The sequence below is a fragment of the Gopherus flavomarginatus genome, chromosome 3, assembly GCF_025201925.1.
Source record: "Gopherus flavomarginatus isolate rGopFla2 chromosome 3, rGopFla2.mat.asm, whole genome shotgun sequence".
In the NCBI taxonomy this organism is placed as follows: Eukaryota; Metazoa; Chordata; order Testudines; family Testudinidae; genus Gopherus; species Gopherus flavomarginatus.
Genome location: NC_066619.1, coordinates 130,724,455 through 130,747,053, shown reverse-complemented (window position 1 = coordinate 130,747,053; position 22,599 = coordinate 130,724,455). Strand labels below are relative to the sequence as shown.

The following is a 22,599-nucleotide window of genomic DNA, read 5'->3' as shown; positions in this document are numbered from 1 at the left end:
GAGCCTTGGCTGGTTTTATTTTGTTTTCTAATCTTAAAGCTTGAACAGTCCCTTGAAAAGACACATTTAGCCACAGCTTGTATATTGCATTATTCTTTTTCAGAGGAAATGTAATCTGTTGCAGCTTAATTATGGCATCTCATAGGAATCCCCAGTTTTCTTCCATATTCTTAGATTTTTCCATACTTTCTTCCATTGCATTCTGCTTTCCTGAAATGTTTTTGTTGATTTACCTTTTCTTAAATATATACCCCTGCCTTCTGTGAGCCTTCTCTTTGCTATAATGAGTTCAAGCCCATTTCTTTATTGTACTGAACTAATATAACTTGTAACCATTGATTCCAAACTTCTCTATTATTGTTATATCCTTAATCGGTTACTACTTATCTGTAAGAAATGGATCCAGAATAGTTTCTCCACTGCTTGCTGTTGCTACTTGATGAATCATAAGTTGTCTTCTGTGTCAATTAGGAACCTCTATGATGCTCGTTTTGCTGTGTTTCTTGCCCAATAGGTGTCTTGGCAGTTAAAATCTTTCATGAATTCGTTATACTGTGGTTTCAAGTACCACATCTATAAACTTTGTCATGTGACATAATGGATTCCAAAACTGGTGAATGTGATAGTATCAATGTTGTACTTCAAGCAAAAACAAACAAAAAAATTCCATTTAGGAAGTATTTATGTTGGCATTTTGTATGATGTTGCAAAAGATTAATTATTTCTGTTTTGTTTGTTCATAGATTATGGAAAGAATTATGGATTTACCCACTTTACTGCGGCATGCTTTCAGGGAGATGTTTACTGTAGGGGGCCTTTTCTGGATGTTCCGTCTCAGAATATTCCTCTGCCTGCTAGGAGCTCTGCTCTATCTGGCTTCACCTCTGGATTTTCTTCCTGAAGCCCTCTTTGGAATTCTGGGATTTTTAGATGATTTCTTTGTCATCTTTCTGCTGCTAATATACATCTCTATCATGTACCGAGAAGTGATAACGCAGAGACTGAATAGATAATCAGTGGAAACAACCATGACTCAGACGTTTGTGTAGAAAGCTGAACAAAGGGACCCATGACACAGTATGACGTAGTAAAGCACCTGTATAAACTTTCAGTTTTTGCAATTTAATAGCTTGTAGTCAATTATTTTATGCAAATGTGAGGGGTTAAAATGTGGTGATGCTTAACTGGAATTTTTAATTTGTGTGTTACATACGCTTAAATATTGAAGAGGTTAGATTTATGATGTAATAAATTACCTACATCTGCTTACACCCAATGAGCAATTGTATGTAATGCAAGATAATGCTAGTTATAAAACACCTCTTCGTGTGTGGTTTGTGAAAGGGAAGTTCTATTTAAGTGATGTCAGGACGTCAAACAAAAAAAGAATTCAGATTAGCGTGACGCGTTAAGATACTTCAATATATAGTTTATCAAACTGCTTAATTCTCACTGTGGTAGGTCAGAGTATTTTTAAATAACAATAGTTTTTCATATCTGCCTATGCAAGAAGAAACCCAAAGACAGCATTACAGTTAACACAGTGAATTTTACTGCTGTGCACAATTCATATTGCACAAATAGAGGAAAAAACACTTCAGTATTGCTTTAACTGCACTATGTATAATGATATATATTTCCAACTATTTTACTTTTCAGTTTTGGGAAAAAAGGCTTTCCATTAGGGTCAAGATGAAGAAACCAGGAATAGTCAACACTTGGGTGACCGGCACTGAGTAATATTTTTTCACGTAGGTTTTGTGTACATAGCAGTATTTGAACGTCGGGTAAGTTGCACTGTTGTAAGCCCTACTTTATGTAACCGTGCAACACATTTAAACAGGGTTTGCATCAGTGCAGCTATATCAAAGTAATTTACCACCGCAAAAAAACCCTTAGGTTTTCAGTAGCAATTTGTTTAAAAGTGGAAATCCAAAGTGTATGTCATAACTGGATAATTTTTACACTTAAAATTTTACCTGAATATGGATGGTAATTCAAGTATTTAGATGAAAACAGTAACTATTCTTTCTCACAAGTTTGTACCATTAAGTTTAAGACAAAACAAAACAGTAACATGGGGCCATAAAAATCTGCTGGAAAATTCAAAATCTGTACGATTTTTTTTTTTTACCCCAAATGTTTGGAATTTGTGAGTATTTTTAACACCGGATATCACAAGCTACAAGGTGAATTGTTTGAAAATATTTTCATTGTATGAAATCAGTGCTGCTGGAAAACTCAAAATCCTCAAGCCATTCTGTGGGAATTCAGTACTTTCTAGCTGGAGGAAAGAAATATTTTTGAAGCAAAATAGCAAACATTCTAACTTTCTGAATACTTGAAAATAAAATTAATAGAATAACCGTTCCTTTGTATGTTTACATAATGTGTATTGGGACATATTTTGAAATGGCATCCATTAATATAGTCTCCATTTTCTGATCATGCAAATATATGTGCATACAATTTTGAGTGCTTATACAAGTGTAGGAAGATGATGGGATTTTTTCATTGAATGCTTTTGGTTAATGGGTTTTGCAGAGTCTGTCAGTTTTGTGTTGTTGTTGTATCAGTGCTTAAAATGCACATCACTGGTTTTGCCTTTATAAATATAAGATAGAGTTGGGTTTTGTGGGGTTTTTGGGGGGGGGGGGTGGCGGGGGTTGACTTTTTTTAAATTTGCCCTTGAATATCCAAAATCATGTTATGATTTAAATGGATTGTTGAACCTTTCTTTGCACGTATCTTCTATTTGAGATGGGTGAAAAGAGAAAATGGAGGCGATAAAAACAAAAAAATTAAAAAAGAAAAACACATGGTGTTTGCTATTGGCTTTGGCTGCCTTTAGTGCTTTTTAGCACCTCATCTTTTCCCTTCATTTTGTCATCACTAATATATGATGACAACTTGCTGTCTACCTCAGTTAAATGTCAACATGCTGATGATACTACAGTATGTGAATCTTGCTTGATATTCAAGGAACTTAAATCCTGCCTGATATATGCACATTTAAGATGACAAATCAAGGTATTATAGAGAATCAGGTGCACAGATCTGCGCATTGCTGCTGTAGGCAGAGCTCTCCAAGAGGTCCCACCTGCTCTTTTTAGCTGGTGGCAATATTGAAAAGATGATTGTAGGACTGATAAACTTATCCTTGTGCATCTTTTGGGGCTTGGCCATCATGAGTCCTGTGGTCACAAATAACTTCCTCTTTATTTCCCAAGAGAACGGTCCAGACTAGTCATTCTGGTAAAAACGTCATCCTTTCTGACCTTGATATCCCATTTCTCTGTTTCTCCCACAGATGTCTTCACACTTTTGCCCATGCCACTCTTTACACCTGGAATGTCCTCCCTCTTCTGATCCACAGGACACTCCCTAAATCTCCTCATTCAAAGCCCTCCTTAGACCCACTTCTGCCATGATGCCTATGCAAAATTAGCCAGTTAAGGAGTCTGTTCATAAACACTCTCTTTAGTATGTGAGCTCATGCACAAGCTGTCACTGAGTAAGTGCATAATCTTATTGACGTTACTGTGTTTCCTCCCCTACCCGTCCTTTCTGTCTTGCTAGGCCATGCCTAATTTTAAGCTCTCTGGGGCCAAGGATCCTGTCATCTTTCTGAGAGGGAGGCACTCAGCTCACCTTTGAGTGCCGATGAAATAATATAGGCTTCAGTACAGCAAAGCACTTAAGGATGTGTGTGTAAGTGCTTGGCTGAATTGGGGCTGCCTATTCTTCCTGTAAAAACTAGGCCAATTGATGATATTCTCATGTGTAGTATGAACATTATATGTAGTTTGACTGACAGTTTTCAGTGCTCTGTATGGTTAAGGAAGCAAGTGCTGTGCTCAGCTCGGTTATACAGGAGCAAAGGATGAGGCCAGTATGCTGAATTTGCTCATTTACTTTGCATCCATGCATTCCTGCATAGAGATCTTCCTTGTTGAGGAGAAAATTCTTCACCAAACCACCGATTATCAGTATTTATGGAAAGAATGACTGGATCATGCTGCCCTTATTTCATATGTTTCTGTTGTTGTGTGACAATGTGCGTATATAGAAGCAATATATTTTTCATGCACTCAGTGCTGTGGTATCTGAGCACCTGTATGGATGCTCCTGTAATTCTTCACAGTAAATGTAAATTGCACTTACAAAACAATGCTTAACAATCCTCCTCCTTTGACTAGATGCAGACCTGTGTTCCACTTAGGTGTGTGCATGCCCAGTGCACTGGAACCAGAGACTTTTGCCTAGCAGTCCCAGTGGAGGAGTGGCACTGGCTCCTCCTCTGGTGATATAAGGTAGGGTCAATCTGAGCCCCCTCAGTTCCTTCTCACCACCAGTTGCTGGAGTCTTTGCTCCACTCCCTCTGTCTCCCTGTCCCTTTGGGTGTTGACTGATCCACTTTTGCAATGCTTGGGACTCAATTACCTCTAACAGCTGAGTCCTAGATACTATCAGATCGGGCTACACAATCCAGTTCCTCTCCACGCCCCGTTCCCACCTCTCTTCCCCGTACCTCCTTGAGGATCCATCTCACAAGACACTGCTCACCAAGCTGGTCAGCTCTCTGTTGAAGTTGGGAGTGGTGGAGAAAGTTCCACAAGGACATTGAGGCGATGGCTTTGACTCCCGGTACTTCCTGATTCCTAAATCCCAGGGCAGGATGAGACCCTTTCTTGATCTTTGTGGCCTCAATAAATTCCATCAAGTACATGAGATTCCAAATTGTCACTCTATCGGCAATCCTCCCCATGTTGTCTCAAAATGACTGGTTTGCTGCTCTGGACCTTCAGAATGCTTACTTTCAAGTGGTGATTCTGCTGGGCCTTAGGAAGTTTCCACATTTTGTGGTAGGGGAACGCCACTTTCAGTGTACGGTTCTCCCATTCGGCCTCTCTTCTGCCCACTGATCTTCACCAAATGCGTGGCAATGGTCTTGGCATATTTCAGGAAGAAGGGAATCCATACCTTTCTGTACCTCGGTGACTGGTTGCTGAAGGGTGGCTCCAGAGAGGAGGTTCTCAACCACATGGGTACAGTGTTGTTTGCTTGACCATCTGGGACTCATTTTAAATACTGCAAAGTCAACCTTGTCTCCCACTCTGAAAATTGAGTCAATTGGTGCCCTGTTAGATTCAATGAGGTCGAGGACTTTGAGACAGTTCAACAGATGTCTCAGTCTGCAGTCTCAGCCCTCCATGACCGTCACGTGTGTCAGCCTGTTGAGCCACGTCTGCTTGCATGCAGGTGGTCCACTTCACCAGGTTGCGCCTTCTCCCTCTTCAGATGTGGTTCAGAAGAGCGTACCACCCTGAATTCTCTGGACAGGTTGGTGCGCCTTTCTTCACCAGTCCTAGATTCCTTGTGCTAGTGGGAGTACCCACACAGTGTGTGCCAAGGAATCCCCTTCGCTCGGCCCTCTCCGACCAAGTCAGTGGTTACTGACACTTCCCTTCTGGGTTGGAGAGCACACCTGAACTTGTTGAGGGTGCAGGGCCTGGGGTTGGAACAGGAAGCCTCACTGTATATCAATGTGTTGGAACTTCAGACTATCCACAGTGCATGTCATGCCTTCCAAGACCGCATCCAGACACACAGTGTTTCACATACTCACAGACGATACCACCACGATGTACTGTGTGAATAAGCAAGGAGGGGCACACTCTAGGTTACTCTTCCTGGAGATGATCAACCTATGGCAATTTTGCATCGAAGAAGACATCACTCCCATAGCAGTCCATTTACTGGGTATGCAAAATCATCTCATGGACCATTCCAGCAGAGTTTTCTCCCAGAGCCACAAGTGGTCCCTGAAGGGGAATGTTCTCTGGGTCATCTTTGCAACATGGGGCATCCCTGCAATTAACCTGTTTCAATGAGGGAGAACAGGAAATGTCAACTATTCTGTTCTTGAGGGGGCCTCAGCCTGAGCTCCCTCTCTAGCACCTTCCACTGCACCTGGCAGTTGACTCTTCTGTATGCCTGTCCACCTATTCTGGTCATTCCACAAGTCATCCTCAAGCTCAAAGCTGATCGAGCCAAGTTCATCCTCGTTGCTCCTGCGAGACATTGCTGGTTCTCAGATCTCCTTGCTCTGTCAATTCAACCTTCCATTTCCCTTCCTCTCCATCCCAACCTGCTCACGCTGAGCCACAGCCAAACCTTCCATCCTGCAGTCAGTTCCCTGCACCTCACAGCATGGCTGCTGCATGCCTAATGAAGAGGAATAGTGGTGCTCAGTGGCTGTCCAACAAGTCGTACTCAGCTGTAAGAAGTTCTCCACTCAGATGATCTACTTAGCAAAATGGAAGAGGTTCGATCTGGTCCATGGTTCGCGGGACTCAACCAAAAGAGGCTTCCATCCAGGACATCTTGGGAGTTACCTGCAACATCTTCAGAAACCAGACCTTGTGCTCAGTTCACTGAGAGCACATTTGGCAGCGATATCAGGGTTCCATCCCCTGATTCAAGGGAAGTTAATTTTTCCCACTGCCACGGTGATGAGATTTCTGAAGGGGCATCTCCCCTTACGTTCTCCTGTCTGAGAATCGGTTCCCTGGTGGGACCTAAACTCAGTTCTGACAGCTCTGATGGACCCGCCGTTTGAACCCCTTGTGTCCTGTCTGCTGTCTCTCCTGTCTTGGAAAACCGCATTCCTGATAGCCATCACTTCAGCAAGAAGGTGTGAGAGTTGCAGGCCCTAATGGCAGAGCTGTCTTACACTCAGTTCTTCAAAGACAAGGTAACACTGTGACCCCACACACAGTTTTTATTCAAGGGGGTCTCTGATTTATCTGAATCAGGCAGTGTATTTACCTGTATTTTTTCCCTAAACCGCTCTCTTCTCTGGAAGAACTGTGCCTCCACACTCTGGATGTCTGGCGATTGTGTAGCCTTTTTCTAGACATTGCATGCTTCACCTCGCCTGTTCAGGTCATGTGTGCTGCATGAAGGGGCAGTCCTCTCTGCACAGATCATCTTTAGATGGGCAATACCCTGTGTCAAGACTGCATATGAGAGAGCTTCAGTCACACCTCCCCAGCGGATACAGGCTCACTCCATGAGAGCACAAGTGACTTCAGTGGTGTTCCTCAGGGACATTTCCATACTGGATATTTGCAGGGCTGCCACGTGGACATCCATACTTACGTTTAGGGACCACTATGCTGTTATCGCCTCTTCCAGAGCAGATGCAGGCCTTGGAAAGATGGTCCTGTAGTCCCTATTGCAGTAGACTGAGCCCCACCTCCGGACTGGGGTACTGCTTGCGAGTCACCTAAGTGGAATATACACAGCTGCATCTACCCGAAGAAACGGTTACTGACTGTAACTCTGGTTCCTTGGGATGTGATGCAGACATGTATTCCACAGCCCACCCTCCCTCAGCATCAGTCTCTCCTCTCAGGAGCTTCCAGTGCGAAGGAACTGAGGGGGGTCACGGTGCTATTGCCTCATATAGCCAGGGGAGGGGCCACAGCAATGAAGCACAAGTACCGCTCCTCTACAGGCAATGCTAGACAAGTCTCCGGTTCTGGCGCACCAGGCGTGCACCTCTAGTGGAATACATGGCTGCATCTCAATTTGAAGAGCCACCATTACAGTTTTTTTCAAAACAACAACCAGTAGCCCATCAGTAGAGGGGAGTCTTTTTGTGAAGGACTCCAGCATGAACAGAGCCCTCACCCCCAAAGAAAGGGATGCACTGTTAACGTTATTCATAGGGATTTTTCTCCCAAAAAGTCCTGGGTCCATGTAGATAAAAATTTGAAAGACTGGCAGCAGCAAAGTGCCAATGGAAAAAATGACAAGCCCTGAAAGATTTTCATAGCTTTCCAATAAGCCATGAACATTAACAAGGGAGCAGCCAAAACGGCATGTCCTAGTTCCCATAAAATATCCTGCAGCATCCGTAGGCCTCACAATGACCCTTATCACAAGTACTGTATAGAATTGCCTGTTGCCGAGTTGGTTGTGACTTGCAGCATTGATGTCATTGGTAACAAGGGACTGGGCTAGAAGTTGGGATAAGAATATAGCCAAAGGTCTCCCAACAGCTGTTCGGGGCTAGGGTCTGTGCACTGCACTAAATAAAGCCTCTAAAGCGCGCACAATTCTAAACTCTGTTTTTTACTGATAATAAATCACTGTTAAAACAAGACTCTCCTTGCTGATTTTTTTTTATTGGTTTCGTGGGTTCGACTCTCTTCTGTTTTCTCCCCTCAAACTTGGTTACAGACACTTTTCTTTAAAAATACAGTCTTCCAGAGTTGTTCTTACTGGGTGTTAGCTCCTTAGGGCAAGACAGCTGGAGCTTGCTCTTAGGGGTGGTTTTGTGGTTTTTTAATCTTGGAGGGCAGTAGCAGTAGGGTGAAATGTGGACCAGGTTACCTCACTGAGCATAAACACTGCCCTCTGTGTGTTCCAACCAGTTCCTTCAGTCAGACAGGAAGCAAAGCTCCCAGAATAAGCCAATACAGATGGTCAATTTTCATTTTAAAAAAAAAAGGCCAAAGTAAAATAGGAAAAATGTGCTAGCCCTACACAACTTAAAAGAAGAAAATCCCCAAAATTGGCAGGCAGGCAGGTGAGTGAGAATCTTATTGAGTGACTCAGACAAGTTGAAGAAGGTAGCATCACAGTTTTTGTAGGAAGTCAAGCAAAGACGACCCCCTGGGTGTGATTGTACCACACTGCAACCCATTTCCATTTGGACTTAAGTCATGCTGGATGGTTTCTGAGATTCTAGGAAGACATGAACCACCTGCTGAGAGATACTAGGCCTATGACTGCACCCTGTCAGGAGCTCCTGGGCTGGGACAGAGTCAGGTGCCCTGGTACAGCACTCATCCAGAATGCGGGAGACAGGTTAAAATCCACTGTGGTGATGTGAAGTGGGGCTCTCAATCTTTCCTGTTGAAGCTGTGTGGATGCCCACCGGCAGACGTTTAGCCACCTAAAGAACTTTAAAAGTAGAAATATAAGCACTTTAAGCACCTCCAGTGTTAGGTGGCAGTTTGGGTTTTGAGGATCTATATTTTGGATGCAGGCATCCTGATTCCTTTGTGAATCTAACCCATAGTTTACAAGAGCAGATAAAGAGGCAGCTCTTCCCAGAGCTTTGTAGATCAGCATAAAGAGCATGAACTTGACAGAAGGAGGCAGGAGGCTGCTGGAGGGATTTGAGCAGTGGTCTGATGTACAGATCCATTGTCCCCTTTTATCAAGGCTAATAAGTTACAAATTTGGTCCTGCCAAAATGCACTTTACTAATACTGACTAATGCAACCATTGTTTCATTCTGTCACTTGGTAGATGAACCAATTAGCCAGTGAAGCTCATTGCCACAAGATATTTCTGAGGCCAAGATCTGAGCAGGATTCAGAAAAGGACTGAAAATTTACATGGAGAACAAAAAATAATCAAGAGTATAATAGTAGGTGGTAAAATGTAATGAGGTTGTGTAGAGGTGTAAATCCTCAAGCTTCAGGTATAAGCCAACCTCTGGCTATTGGGGGAGTGGAAAGAAACTTTCCCTGAAGCCAATTCTCTCTCAGCTGCTACACAGGGTTTTTTACATCTTCCTCCAAAGCATCCAGTGCTGGCTACTGTCAGAGACATAATACTGGGCGAATGGGCTTGGTCTGATCCAGTCTCTTATGTCCTATATTTCTAATCCATGTTAATGTTATGTACTGGTCAATATTGCTGACTTGTTTCCCTCTCCCCAGCATTTTTAATAGATAGCTAAACTTTAAAAAAAAAAATACTAACTTTTTCAGGGCATCTTACTGATTATTTACAATGTTCCATTTTATTACAAAACCTCAATGTTTGTTGTTTTCCAAGAGGATGATTTGTTTCTCATGATTAACAGATGCTTAATTGGTGGGAGGAAAGAGAGTAGCAAGTGCTAATATGAAGCCAATTGCTCATTGCTGGCAGGTGACTAATGAGGAGCAGTGGGTATATCAGGTGTTACTAATCATTTGGCTAGAATATGTGGTGCAGAAGGCTGTTCAGCTTCACACTAACATATGTTCTGCTTCATATTCAAAATCTTATCTCCCCCCCCCTTCTGGAAATGTACTTGCTACTTGTACATTGTCACATTTTATACTGGAAAGTAACAGCCACTTATTGCAAGCCCTCTTGAGTAAACAGCTTTTGGCTGCGGAAGTGACTCCTGCGTACCCCGAGGAAACGTTCCTAGTTGTTTTAGTTCAAAATCATGCCTCCAGCTTGGGCGCTGGGAATTAGGACACTTGGTCAAAATCTGTTGCATTTGTTCCCCAAATCATATAGAAAATTTGTGAGATTTTAATGTCAATTTACTCATAAACTCTTTAGCAAAGTATCAGAGTGGCAGCCTTGTTAGTATCAGCAAAAAAGAACGAGGAGTCCTTGTGGCACCTTAGAGACTAACAAATTTATTTAGGCATAAGTTTTCGTGGGCTAAAACCCAAATCAATTTGTTAGTCTCTAAGGTGCCACAAGGACTCCTCATTCTTTTAGCAAAGTATGTGTCACTAATGAGCTGCTTTAAATCAAGTGGATTTTTTTTTTAATACTGCTTTTTTTTTTTTTTAAACAATCAACCTGAAATCTTTCAGTTCCCTGCTTCGATGTTTTCTCCAGGGATCTTCCTATTCTGCTTTTTCCCTTGCCCCTTCCCTGCCTGAGTACAATGCTGAGGACCAAAAGAAAAATGAATAAAAATCACAACTTTGATAGGATAGTTGAAGATTTACATCTTTCTGAAATTTGCACCCTGATTTTAAGGGAATGTCTTTTCCAGTAAATCCAATTGCCCTGGATAAATACATGAGCCGGAAGTGCCTGTAAAGAGAATTGGCAGTTCAGCTAAATTATCAAGTCTTGGAGTTGTTAACCCACTGATGGTAAGTAGTTCCTATGCACAGCAAACTGGAAAAACCCTTCAGTGGCTTTGTTCCTCTCCTTCCCCTGGTCCTGCATCCCATGTGAATGGGGGCAAACAGTGCTTTAGTGTAGGGTATTGGCTTCCTTGAAGCTAGTGTCTTTTGGTTTGATAATTGTTTATATATGTCAATGAGAATACCAGGCATGGAATTCAAGTGGCACAACCTGATGCACTGGGCTACAAAAGCCATGGTTATATCCACACCAAGTTATATTCACACCATAGTCTATTTACATGAGGCTGGAGCCACACCTGGAGAAGCTAATCAGTGTCACCAGAAGTGCCAGCCACAAGCATCATCTCAAAAACCCTAGGACTTTTAAAATCATCAGTGTTGGGTTCTGTTTCATTTGGCTCCTGGCTTTTTGAGCCTTTAAGGTTCATATTCTCAAGCTTTCCTTCACAACCCCTAGGGCAAGAAACATCCTTTTAAAAAAATGAAATCTGAGATCCTTACGTGAGTCCAGGAGCCAGCGATTCAAAAACACCACCAAATATCATGAGACCTGCAATAAAACCACCAGAGTTGGCAACCCTAAGTCATTGATACTCAGACTTGGAAAATCCCAGTCAGGATAGTCTTTAGATTCTGGCAAACCCTGCTCTGGCCTGAAATCTCTCCTGATGACTCACTTCATCCTCAGGACTCACAAGAAGCAAGTGAGTCAATAATAATGACGCTTTCCATGTCAGCAGCTAGAAGTGTGCACACAGAAAGTGAGTAACCTCATGGGTTTATTTCTGTAACCCTTGTCCTGCCTGACCTCATGCTCCCCTGCTGTTTAACTCCTGCTCCTTTAGCAAGTGGGCAATGTGGGGTGTGGATGGTGTCTTTCTTTTTGTACTGCAAGAACCTGATTTTCAAAAGTCTTTGTCCTCAATAGGAGCTGCAGGGTGCTGAGCTATTTTAAAAATCTGGCACTTCTGAGTGCCATACATGCCATTTCTAATAGTAACAGGTGATTGAGGTCCTGGAGGATCGGTCCATCAATGGTTATTAGCCAACATGGGCAGGGATGCAACCCCATGCTCTGGGTGTCCTTAAACCTCTGACAGCCAGGAGCTGGGACTGGACAACAGGCTGGATCACTTAATGATTTCTCTGTTCTGTTCATTCCCTCTGAAGCACCTGGCATTGACCACTATCGAAGACAGGATACTGGGCTAGATGGACCACTTGTCTGACTTCGTATGGCCATTCTTATGAATATGAGGCAGAGGTGCATGAGAGGGGAGCTGTGTTAGAACAAAGGAGCCAAGACTCAACACTACAGATCCTTAAATGTCTTGCCTTACTCCTGGTCAGACTCTGCTCTGAGACCCACCAGTGTAAATCTGGAATAAATCTATTGATTTCAGAGCTGTTGCTCCTGAGTGACATTGGTGTACCTCAGAACAGAATTTGTTCAGGATAAGTACCAGAGTAATAAGAAATTAACTGAAGTTTCCTTGATAATGTCTGTTGCACTCCTTGTAGTTTATCAACAAGGATAATTCTGAGTAATCTATGGACAACTGCCCCTCTGTAACGATAATAACTAATAGCTAGAGTTGGTCAAACATTGATGAAAGTTTTTAGTTGGAAAATAGGATTGAGTTGAAAATGAATATTTTTGTGGAAAAATAGTTTTTGACTGCCATTTCCCAGATCTTTTTTAATTTTGGGGGGAGTAACCGTTTTTTTCTAAATGTAAACATTTATGGGGGAGCCTGAAAATGTTCAGAATATTTGAAAATTTTCATTTAAAATCTGTGGGTTTCCCTCCCACTATCTGACTGTTTCTCAACTGGCAAAAGTTGGATAATCTGGAGAAAGTGTGGCCAAATCTACTTTTTTCCAATTTCCTGACTCTTTTTTTCCAGTTGGGAAACAGGAAGAAAGTATTGATAGTATAACTTTAAGGGAGAAAATAACATTAATACTTGAAAGTTACATTTAACAGTGAAACATGGGGAAGGGGAACCACTTTCCCACAGCTTTGAAATTTACCATGGGAAAATTAGGCATTTTCCAACAGTAAAAATTCAAAGGGGGATTTTTCCCATGAAAATTCAAATGGGAAAAATCTCAGTTTTTCAGCCAGTTCTATGTATCATTAGAAAAAGAAAACTACCATACTGAACCCAAACAGGCACTGTGACCTCTCCAGTGCTGCTGCAGCTTTGAAACTCGAAGAGAATGAATGAATAAATAAATACAACTATGACATTGTTAGCATCACCTAAACATGGTGGGATAATACACAATTGGAATGTTGGTATGGATGGGTACAGCTTGCTCAGGAAGGATAGAAGGGGACAAGGGGAGGAGGCGTTGCCTTCTACATTAAAAATGTACGCACTTAGACTGAGGTGGAGATGGACATAGGAGACAGAAGTGTTGAGAGTCTCTGGGTTAGGCTAAAAGGGGTAAAAAAAACAAGGGTGATGTCATGCTAGGGGTCTACTGCAGACCACCTAACAAGGTGGAATAGGTGGATGAGGCTTTTTTTTTAAACAACTAACAAAATCATCCAAAGCCCAAGATTTGGTGGTGATGAGGGACTTCAACTATCCAGATATATGTTGGGGAAAATAACACCGCGGGGCACAGACTATCCAATAAGTTCTTGGACTGCATTGCAGACAACTTTTTATTTCAGAAGGTTGAAAAAGCTACTGGGGGGAAGCTGTTCTAGATTTGATTTTAACAAATAGGGAGGAACTCACTGAGAATTTGAAAGTGGAAGACAGCTTGGGTGAAAGTGATCCATGAAATCACAGAGTTCACAATTCTAAGGAAAGGTAGAAGAGAGTACAGCAAAATAGATTTCAGGAAGGCGGATTTTGGTAAGCTCGGAGACCTGATAGGTAAGGTCCCATGGGAATCAAGACTGAGGGGAAAAACAACTGAGGAGAGTTGGCAATTTTTCAAAGGGACACTATTAAGGGCCCAAAAGCAAGCTATTCCGCTGGGTAGGTGTAGTGAGCTGGTGTGGCTCCCTGCCGCCCCGGAGGGGAAAGAGCCTGGCTGGAGGTTGGAGTGGGTGGAGCTAGGGAGCTCTGAGCCTGCCCCTCAGAGCGTCAGGCAGTGACCTGGAGCTATAAAGGCCGGCTCTCAGAGCTCAGTAGGAGCCTAGGCGCTGGAGTGAGCAGACATCCCTAGTGGAGCCCATGACTGGGAAACCCCTGTGGTCCCAGGCAGCCGCCCAGATTGTCCGGGCCTGCCCTGCACCCGCTGTCTGGAGCAGCTGCCGGGCCTGCCAATCAACCCTTGCCCCGAAGAACCCATGCCCCTGGATCCCCCAGAGGCCAACACCAGGACCCAAGTAGCGCCCTAAGGGGAGTGTGGAAGTAGCCCGGGGCAGCCGGCCTCAGAGTGGCTGCAGCACTACCAGAGCCTATGTCGGTGTGTTGTGGCCAGGATCCCCACTGACTAAGCAGCGGATCTTTGGCTGCTGCTAGGGCCCCAGGCTGGGACGCAGTGGAGTGGGAGGGCCTACGTCCCCCCTGCCACCCAACTCCTGGGTGGCAGACTCCCCTCTCCCTGGCCTGAGGAGGCTGGAGCCTATGGTTACTGCTTAGTCCTGCCTGAGGGCCTAAGCCCCCTGACTCAGCATTTGTTGCCCTGCCCTGACCTAGGGCTGGGGCTTAAAACTGTGTACTAAGATTGCTCAGCCCTGACTGAGGGGGGCCGAACGCAGACTTAGCGGTGTTGCCCCACCCTAAGCCAGGACCGGGCTAACCGCATTTTGGCCAGCTACAGCAAGGGCGACCGAGAGGAGACCGCCGGGCTGGACTAATTCCCTGGAACCAACAAGGTGTAGTGAGCCAGTGTGGCTCCCCAATGCCCCGGAGAGGGTCAAGCCCCGGCGAACTCTTGTACAGTAGGAAAGAGAAAATGTGGCACAAGACCACCTTGGCTTAACCACAAGATCTTGCATGATCTAAAAAATAAAAAGGAGTCTCATAAAAAATGGAAACTAGGACAAATTATGAAGGATGAATATAAGCAAACAACACAGGCATGCAGGGGCAAGATTAGAAAGGCAAAGGCACAAAATGAGCTCAAACTAGCTACGGGAATAAAGGGAAACAAGAGACTTTTTATCAATACATTAGAAGCAAGAGGAAGACCAAGGACAGGGTAGGCCCACTGCACAGTGAGAAGGGAGAAACGGTAACAGGAAACTTAGAAATGGCAGAGATGCTTAATGACTTCTCTGTTTTGGTCTTCACTGAGAAGTCTGAAGAAATGCCTAACATTGTGAATGCTAATGGGAAGGGGGTAGGTTTAGAAGATAAAATAAAAAAAAAATTAAAAATCACTTAGAAAAGTTAGATGCCTGCAAGTCCTCAGGGCCTGATGAAATGCATCCTAAAATACTCAACGAGCTAATAGAGGAGGTATCTGAACCTCTAGCTATTATCTTTGGAAAATCATGGGAGACAGGAGAGATTCCAAAAGACTGGAAAAGGGCAAATATAGTGCCCATATATAAAAAAGGAAATAAAAACAACCCAGGAAACTACAGACCAGTTAGTTTAACTTCTGTGTCAAGGAAGATAATGGAGCAAGTAATTAAGGAAATCATCTGCAAACACTTGGAAAGTGATAGGGAATAGCTAGCATGGATTAGTAAAGAACAAATCATGTCAAACCAATCTGATAGCTTTCTTTGATAGGCTAACAAGTCTTGTGAATAAGGGAGAAGCAGTGGATGTGGTATGCCTAGACTTTAGTAAGGCATTTGATACGCTCTCATATGATATCAGTAAACTAGGCAAATACAACTTAGATGGGGCTACTATAAGGTGGGTGCATAACTGGCTGGATAACTGTGCTCAGAGAGTAGTTATTAATGGTTGCCAAGCCTGATGAAAAGGTATAACGAGTGGGGTTCTGCAGGGGTCTGTTTTGGGACCGGCTCTGTTCAATATCTTCGATAAAACAAATGCAAAGTACTCCACTTAGGAAGGAACAATCAGTTTCACACATACAGAATGGGAGAGACTTTCTAGGAAGGAGTACAGCAGAAAGGGGTTACACAAGCTAAATATGAGTCAACAGTGTGATGCTGTTGCAAAAAAAGCAAACATGATTCTGGGATGCATTAACAGGTGTGTTGTGAGCAAGACGCGAGAAGTCATTCTTCCGCTTTACTCTGCGCTGGTTAGGCCTCAACTGGAGTATTATGCCCAGTTCTGGGCACCACATTTCAAGAAAGATGTGGAGAAATTGGAGAGGGTCCAGAGAAGAGCAACAAGAATGATTAAAGGTCTAGAGAACGTGACCTATGAAGGAAGGCTGAAAGAATTGGGTTTGTTTAGTTGGAAAAGAGAAGACTGAGAGAGGACATGATAGCAGTTTTCAGGTATCTAAAAGGGTGTCATAAGGAGGAGGGAGAAAACTTGTTCATCTTAGCCTCTAAGGATAGAACAAGAAGCAATGGGCTTAAACTGCAGCAAGGGAGGTTTAGGTTGGACATCAGGAAAAAGTTCCTAACTGTCAGGGTGGTTAAACACTGGAATAAATTGCCTAGGGAGTTGTGGAATCTCCATCTCTGGAGATATTTAAGAATAGATTAGATAAATATCTATCAGGATGGTCTAGACAGTATTTGGTCCTGCCATGAGGGCAGGGGACTGGACTCGATGACCTCTCAAGGTCCCTTCCAGTCCTAGCATCTATGAATGCCACAGTGCTCAACTGAACCTCTTCCTCTTAGGCAATTGGATTGCTCTGAGGATGAAACTATTGGAAATGGGAAGTGGCCATCTCCTATGGGCAGGAGAGAAGTTCTCTAGCCGTGGGAGGAGAAAGGGAGGCCACAGGAATCCAGCCCAGGTCAGGAGAGGCCTGAATAAATAGTCCTGAGTTAAGGAGTCCTGGCCTTGAGACAGACAGTAAGAGCGAGCCTGAGAGAAAAAGCCTGAAAGGGAGTGCTCCAAGGACATCTCTGGGGAATCCTGCTAAGGGCCAGAGGTGGCTAAGGAGCTGGGACAGGGCTTGGGTTCAGGATGGCTTGGGGAGTCCAAGCCGTGAAGCTGCAGCCAGGGGAATGAGTTCCAACCTAGAGAGTGATCCAATTGCCAGCAGCCTGAGAGCAGGGAGTTGGAATGACCTGGACCACAGTGAAGAGATGGCTGCCTGCCCAGATGAGACCTGGGGGCTTTGGAATCTCACATGGCATCACCACAGGCTGGGAAAGCAGGCAGGTTGGGATCACAGCTCGTTGACAACAGTGGTGAGGAGGTGCAGGATTAGATCTGCTAGTTGCATGAGTGGTACTTAAGTGAAGTATCCCACATTCTCACCTGCCAGCGAAGTTGTCCAGAATTTGAGAGAAGGACCTTCTCAGGCTGTGAGCCTTGTCTCTGAGTGCCATTCTCCAAGGGACCCACTGAGAGCTGGACACCCTCCATGTTTGCCTACAGGATTTTGGTGCAGGTGTCCCATCTACCCCCTTTCCCACATTTCTGTGCTGTCTGGGCCCAAGCCTATCTTGGCCAAGAGGGAGCTGGTAGCTCCTCGTACTGCAAATGATGTTTGAAATTAGGTTGATGAAGTTCCTCTCAGACTGCCAAGCTTTCTGGATCATTCCATACTGGGTTCTCCTTGGCAGAATCATTCCTGGGTGTGAAGATTTTTTTACATCACAACCTGCTTGTGGACATTTACTTTTCCCTACACGATGCACTGCCACTTCTGGAAGCTTCACAAAATGAACCCAGTGTACAATGAAACAAGGAGAGTTACCTCACCAGTCTGCAGCACATAATGTACCTACTGTAGGTTATTTTCCTTCTTATTCAGACTTTACCTATCATTTCTTCTGCATTTTCTATTTTCTTTTATGCATTATGTTTGTGTGAGTTTCATCTGTCTAGGGTCATTATAACAAAATCATTTGTCTTTGAGAGCAATGATAATACAAATCTGACTATCAAGATAAAAATAATTCCTTCATTTGTGTTATATTGCCCCGTGCCTTGGGCAATAGACCAGAACCTCAGGAATTGTTTTCACATTTGGACAATATTTTTGGCACCACCTTAGAGCCAGCCAATGTATATACAATATATTATATGCCCAGCACATAGTCTGCAAATGGTTAATCTGAATTAAATACTAAAATCTGGTGAAAATAAAATGCTCCAAATGGGAAAGGTGAATCAATTCGGGATTAGTCACCGCTGAGTAGGCTTTACAGAGGAGTAAAACCAATGTGAAAATGTAAACTAGCTTTCCATCCACCCACCATGCCATCAGTAAAGAGAGATGTTTGCTTGCTAGAAACATAAAGCAATAACCAATAGGCAAATCACCAGATTTACTGCAGAGAAGGTCAACAGGTTAGATTTATCTAATTAATGTGAATATGGATTCTCAGCCTTCACATCATACCAGTTTGAGCTGGGGAAAACTTATTAAATACTCAGGCTTTCACTGGTCCACCAGCCACTACATTATATAATGTTCGGTCCAGTGTAATGTTATATATCACAAGGGATAGGGTGTATGCACATTCCCTTGGGTGATTATTCCACAGTCTAATAGCTCACAGTCAGAAATATTTTCCTGATAGCCTAAAAATATACCCTTCATTTCATCCCTGTATTCCAGTGCATACATTCTTGCACCTCTGTAACTATTTCATCTATTATTATTATTTCATTATTATTATTTATTTGTATTACAGTAACACCCGGATTCTCCAGTCAGAAGCAGGACCCCCAGGGTGCTAGGCACTGTACATACACATAAGGTATGTCTGCAGAGGTAACTCAGGAGCCTACTCAGGTGTTATCCCTAATCCCACCTCACATCCACACACAAAAAGCTCATACCCAAGTTTGGCAGAGTTTTCAACCCAGACTAGCTGACCCAGCTGGGGGGCTTGGATTAGAAGCTGGTTGCTGCTCTAATGTTCCCCCTGCAATTAGGATGCAGCTAAATCACTCAAGTGCAGAGCGTCCTCCAATACCTTCCCACAAGTCCTCATGTGCCAGAAGAACGGGCAGGTTCCTTGGGAGGGAATGACAGGATGCTTGGCTTACTGCAGCACAAAGGATGTTGGAATGTCCTAGCGACACACATGGGGGAGTGCAGTGCCAGGGAGGAGACAGCAACGTGGGCAGGGCTTTGCCTCATGGCTGCTCCCCAATTATCTGGGTTAGCTCTGCTGCGAAGATGTACATGTAGTGAGAGAAAGTCTCTGATCAGAAGAGCTTTCCATTTAAATGAACAAGATGAAGGGGAAACCTAGGCAGAAAAGTCCTGCACTGGGTCTCTCAGATGGTCAATGTCAGAGATGGGAGACTCAGTTCTCCTGAATTCCAGCCCAGTGCCTTGTACACTGGGGCCTCGCTGCCCCTCTTCCTTCCTGTTCATGCCTTCAGCAAGCCTGGCTGTTTAGAAGAAGGAGCTTTTGGTGCTGCAGCCCAAGTGGGAAGGGGAAAGTCATGTCAGAAATGGACTGGTGGTGGAGGGCTTTTTAATTAATCTGTAAATATATACCCTTAGGAGCTGGCCCTAAAACCTGGGCCATACCAGAGAAACACAAATCAACCTTCTCCAAGGTGAGACACTTCCTGGGACTTTATTTTTCTCCTCAGTTTGTTTAATTTCCCACTTTAATTCCCCCCATTTGTTGTCTACTGTCATATTCTCTTCTCTTCCTCTGTCTCGCCCTGGAGGCATGTTAGCCTCCCTTCTCCAGGTTCCCCCTGCATTTCTTTGAATCCCAGCCTTGTCTTTTCCCCATGAGCTTTCGTGGGTGAATGCATCTGACGAAGTGGATATTCACCCACGAAAGCTCATGTTCTAAAACGTCTGTTAGTCTACAAGATGTCACAGGACTCTTTGCTGCTCTCTCTGCTTGGGGCTTCCCATCCTCTCTAACCCAGATGTGGCCTTGTCTCCTTTACAGGGATGATGCCCAGTTTCATTCACTCAGTTGAAAAGCATCTTGCATCTCTGCCCAAAGATGCTTCCATTGACGGTTGAGAGTGGCAGCAATCGTCCCAATATCCCCCACCACTGAATAGAGTAAGGACAGGGCTAACCTGAACCAGCTCAGGTCAGTAGATGGTGCACTAGAGTGGATGCAGCGCACTGACACAGCTGATGCACTGTCACCCTGGACAGTGGCCAGACCTGACGGCTCCCTCAGCTCAGAACATTCTTAGTTCACTAACTGGAAGTCCCTTCTCACTTACTCCCCCACCATGCCACCCCTACACCCCAGCTCTGGTCCCCACCCTCACCATCTTCATTCAGGAGTGCAGAGGTCTTGCATTTCTCCTCTGCACAAGGGTAGCTTTTGCCTTTAGCTGTTTGTGCCTCCGTGATGGGTTGGACCCCCTCCATCTGGGATGCCACTAGATGTGCTGGGGTCCCACTGGTTCTGCCTGTTCCACCAGCCTGGGTTTCCTCACCCTGTTATGCTGTGCCAGGCCCTCAAGCTTTCTCCAGCATACACATATACACACACGAGTAGGGACACAACTGCTGAACGACACAGAGACATGGAGATCAGCTCTGTGTGGGAGGAATCAGCTCAGGGATTCACCCAGCACTCACATGCACACCCCCTTTGGGGAGTAAACCCAAAATAATATTGTCTTGTGCTGTATAGAAAGATCTGCACAGCGCAAGCTCATAGAAATTCGCCCTCTCCCTCAATGTGGAGAGAAATACGCACAGCTTGTTGCCCCCTCCTCCAGATATGAATTGCATAAACTGGGTTTGAAATAAACAAGAAATAAGTTTAACAACTGCAAAAGGCAAATTTTCAGTGATTATAAGGGATAGCAAACAGAACAAAACAGATTACTGAGCAAATAAAACACAACATGCAAATTAAGCTCAATGTTGTTTTAGACAAGTTGCAGAGTTTCTGTACCTCAGAATTTCAGTTATTTCTCTTTACAGACTGGATTCCTGTCTCAGCCTGGACTCAACCCTGCCTTTCCCTTCAGGTGTTTTTAGCAGTCTTCCTTCTTGGGCAGGCAATGGAGAAAATTCCTGACTGTCTTCTTTCCCAGCCTTAAATAGAATGTACATAAGGTGGGAAGCCTTTGTTTCCAGTGGAAAAGTACCAGCAGTGTCCAACGTGGCATTTTGTACCAGGTGACATTATCACATGACTTTGCAGTGTCAGGGCAACCATGAGACAAGGTTTATTTGCAAGGCCCACAGGAAGGAACTCCTGGGAAGATGGGGGAGCCACATCTTCGAAGACTCGTTGTCTTTTCCGATTGGCCCATTAAGGCTGATTACTTACTATCTGATGGGCATTTCCCAAGGACGTACCCACACAGTTGTAATTGTTACATAGACAATATTCCTAACTTCAGATACAGAAATGATACATGAATACAAATTGGATAAAGACATTCAGTAAATCATAACCTTTCCAGTGATATCTCACATGACCTATCTTGCATAAAACATTTCCCACTTATGCCATATTCATATCATAATATTTCTATGAAGAATATGGGGTGTAACATCACAGCCTCTTCTTCACGCCCTTATTGTTCAAATATCTTTAGCTTTCTTGAAGAGGACGGACTGAAGAAGGGCCTTGAGCCATCATTAATTTCATCCCCTTCTCTTTACGAAAGGACCTAAATTTCTTCTTAGTACATCAGTCTTGTGATCTTATTGCAAATCTCACATTATCTGATTTCTTACATGAAATCCCAGCACCTGGAGTCATGTGATAATCTAAGAATCTCAGATTTTATTTAAAATAGAGCAAGTGCACCTTGTGGCTATGGAAAATCTTGACACTGTGACATCAGTGTGAGTGAAAAGGCTCAAAAAGCTGAAGGAAAAGAAAAAGAAACCAACATTTATTATTATTTGTTAAGTCTCATGGTTTTAAGCCAGACTCATAATATGTGGGACCTGACTCACAATTTTTGAAAATTTGGTGTTGCCAGTACTAGCCCATTTCTTTCCCTCCCTCCTTCCCTCTTCTTCTGATTATATATATGCCCTTGTTATTCTCTGTAGCCCCTTTCACTAGCAGCACATAATTTTGCTTTAGTGTTGTCTTTGCTTATATTTTCCTGTGAGCCTTACCTGAGTTCCTCCACTACAGAAGGGATGTGGACAAATTGGAGAGAGTCCAGTGGAGGTCAATGAAAATGATCAGGGGGCTGGGGCACATGACTTATGAGGAGATGCTGAAGGAACAGGGCTTATTTAGTCTGCAGAAGAGAAGAATGAGGGGGGATTTGATAGCCGCCTTCAACTACCTGAAGGGGGGTTCCAAAGAGGAGGGAGTTCGGCTGTTCTCAGTGGTGGCAGATGACAGAACAAGGAGTAATGGTCTCAAGTTGCAGTGTGGGAAGTTTAGGTTGGATATTAGGAAACACTATTTCACTAGGAGAGCGGTGAAGCACTGGAATGGGTTACCTAGGGAGGTGGTGGAATCTCCTTCCTTAGAGGTTTTTAAGGCCTGGCTTGACAAAGCCCTGGTTGGGATGATTTAGTTGGGGTTGGTCCTGCTTTGAGCAGGGGATTGGACTAGATGACCTCCTGAGGTCTATTCCAACCGTAATCTTCTATGAGTCTATGAAATGGGGAAGGGGCCATGAAGAGAAGGATAGAGAGTCCCTCCCTGCAGATAACATGGGGTGTGGAGGGCGTT

At 43.9% G+C, this 22,599-nt stretch overlaps 1 protein-coding gene across 6 annotated transcripts in view; it reads left to right on the top strand.

Moving 5' to 3' along the window:
* The window catches only part of RNF170 (ring finger protein 170), a 41,253-nt gene extending 38,885 nt beyond the window's left edge, over positions 1-2,368 (top strand). For 5 of the 6 annotated variants that reach the window (XM_050944385.1, XM_050944384.1, XM_050944380.1 and 2 more), the window contains one exon: positions 744-2,368. In XM_050944385.1, coding sequence (XP_050800342.1) covers positions 744-1,013 — 270 coding nt within the window. In that variant the 3' untranslated portion in view covers positions 1,014-2,368. The remainder of the gene's footprint in view (positions 1-743) is intronic. The other variant, XR_007773207.1, reaches the window with a different exon arrangement.
* Positions 2,369-22,599: the final 20,231 nt, after the last annotated feature.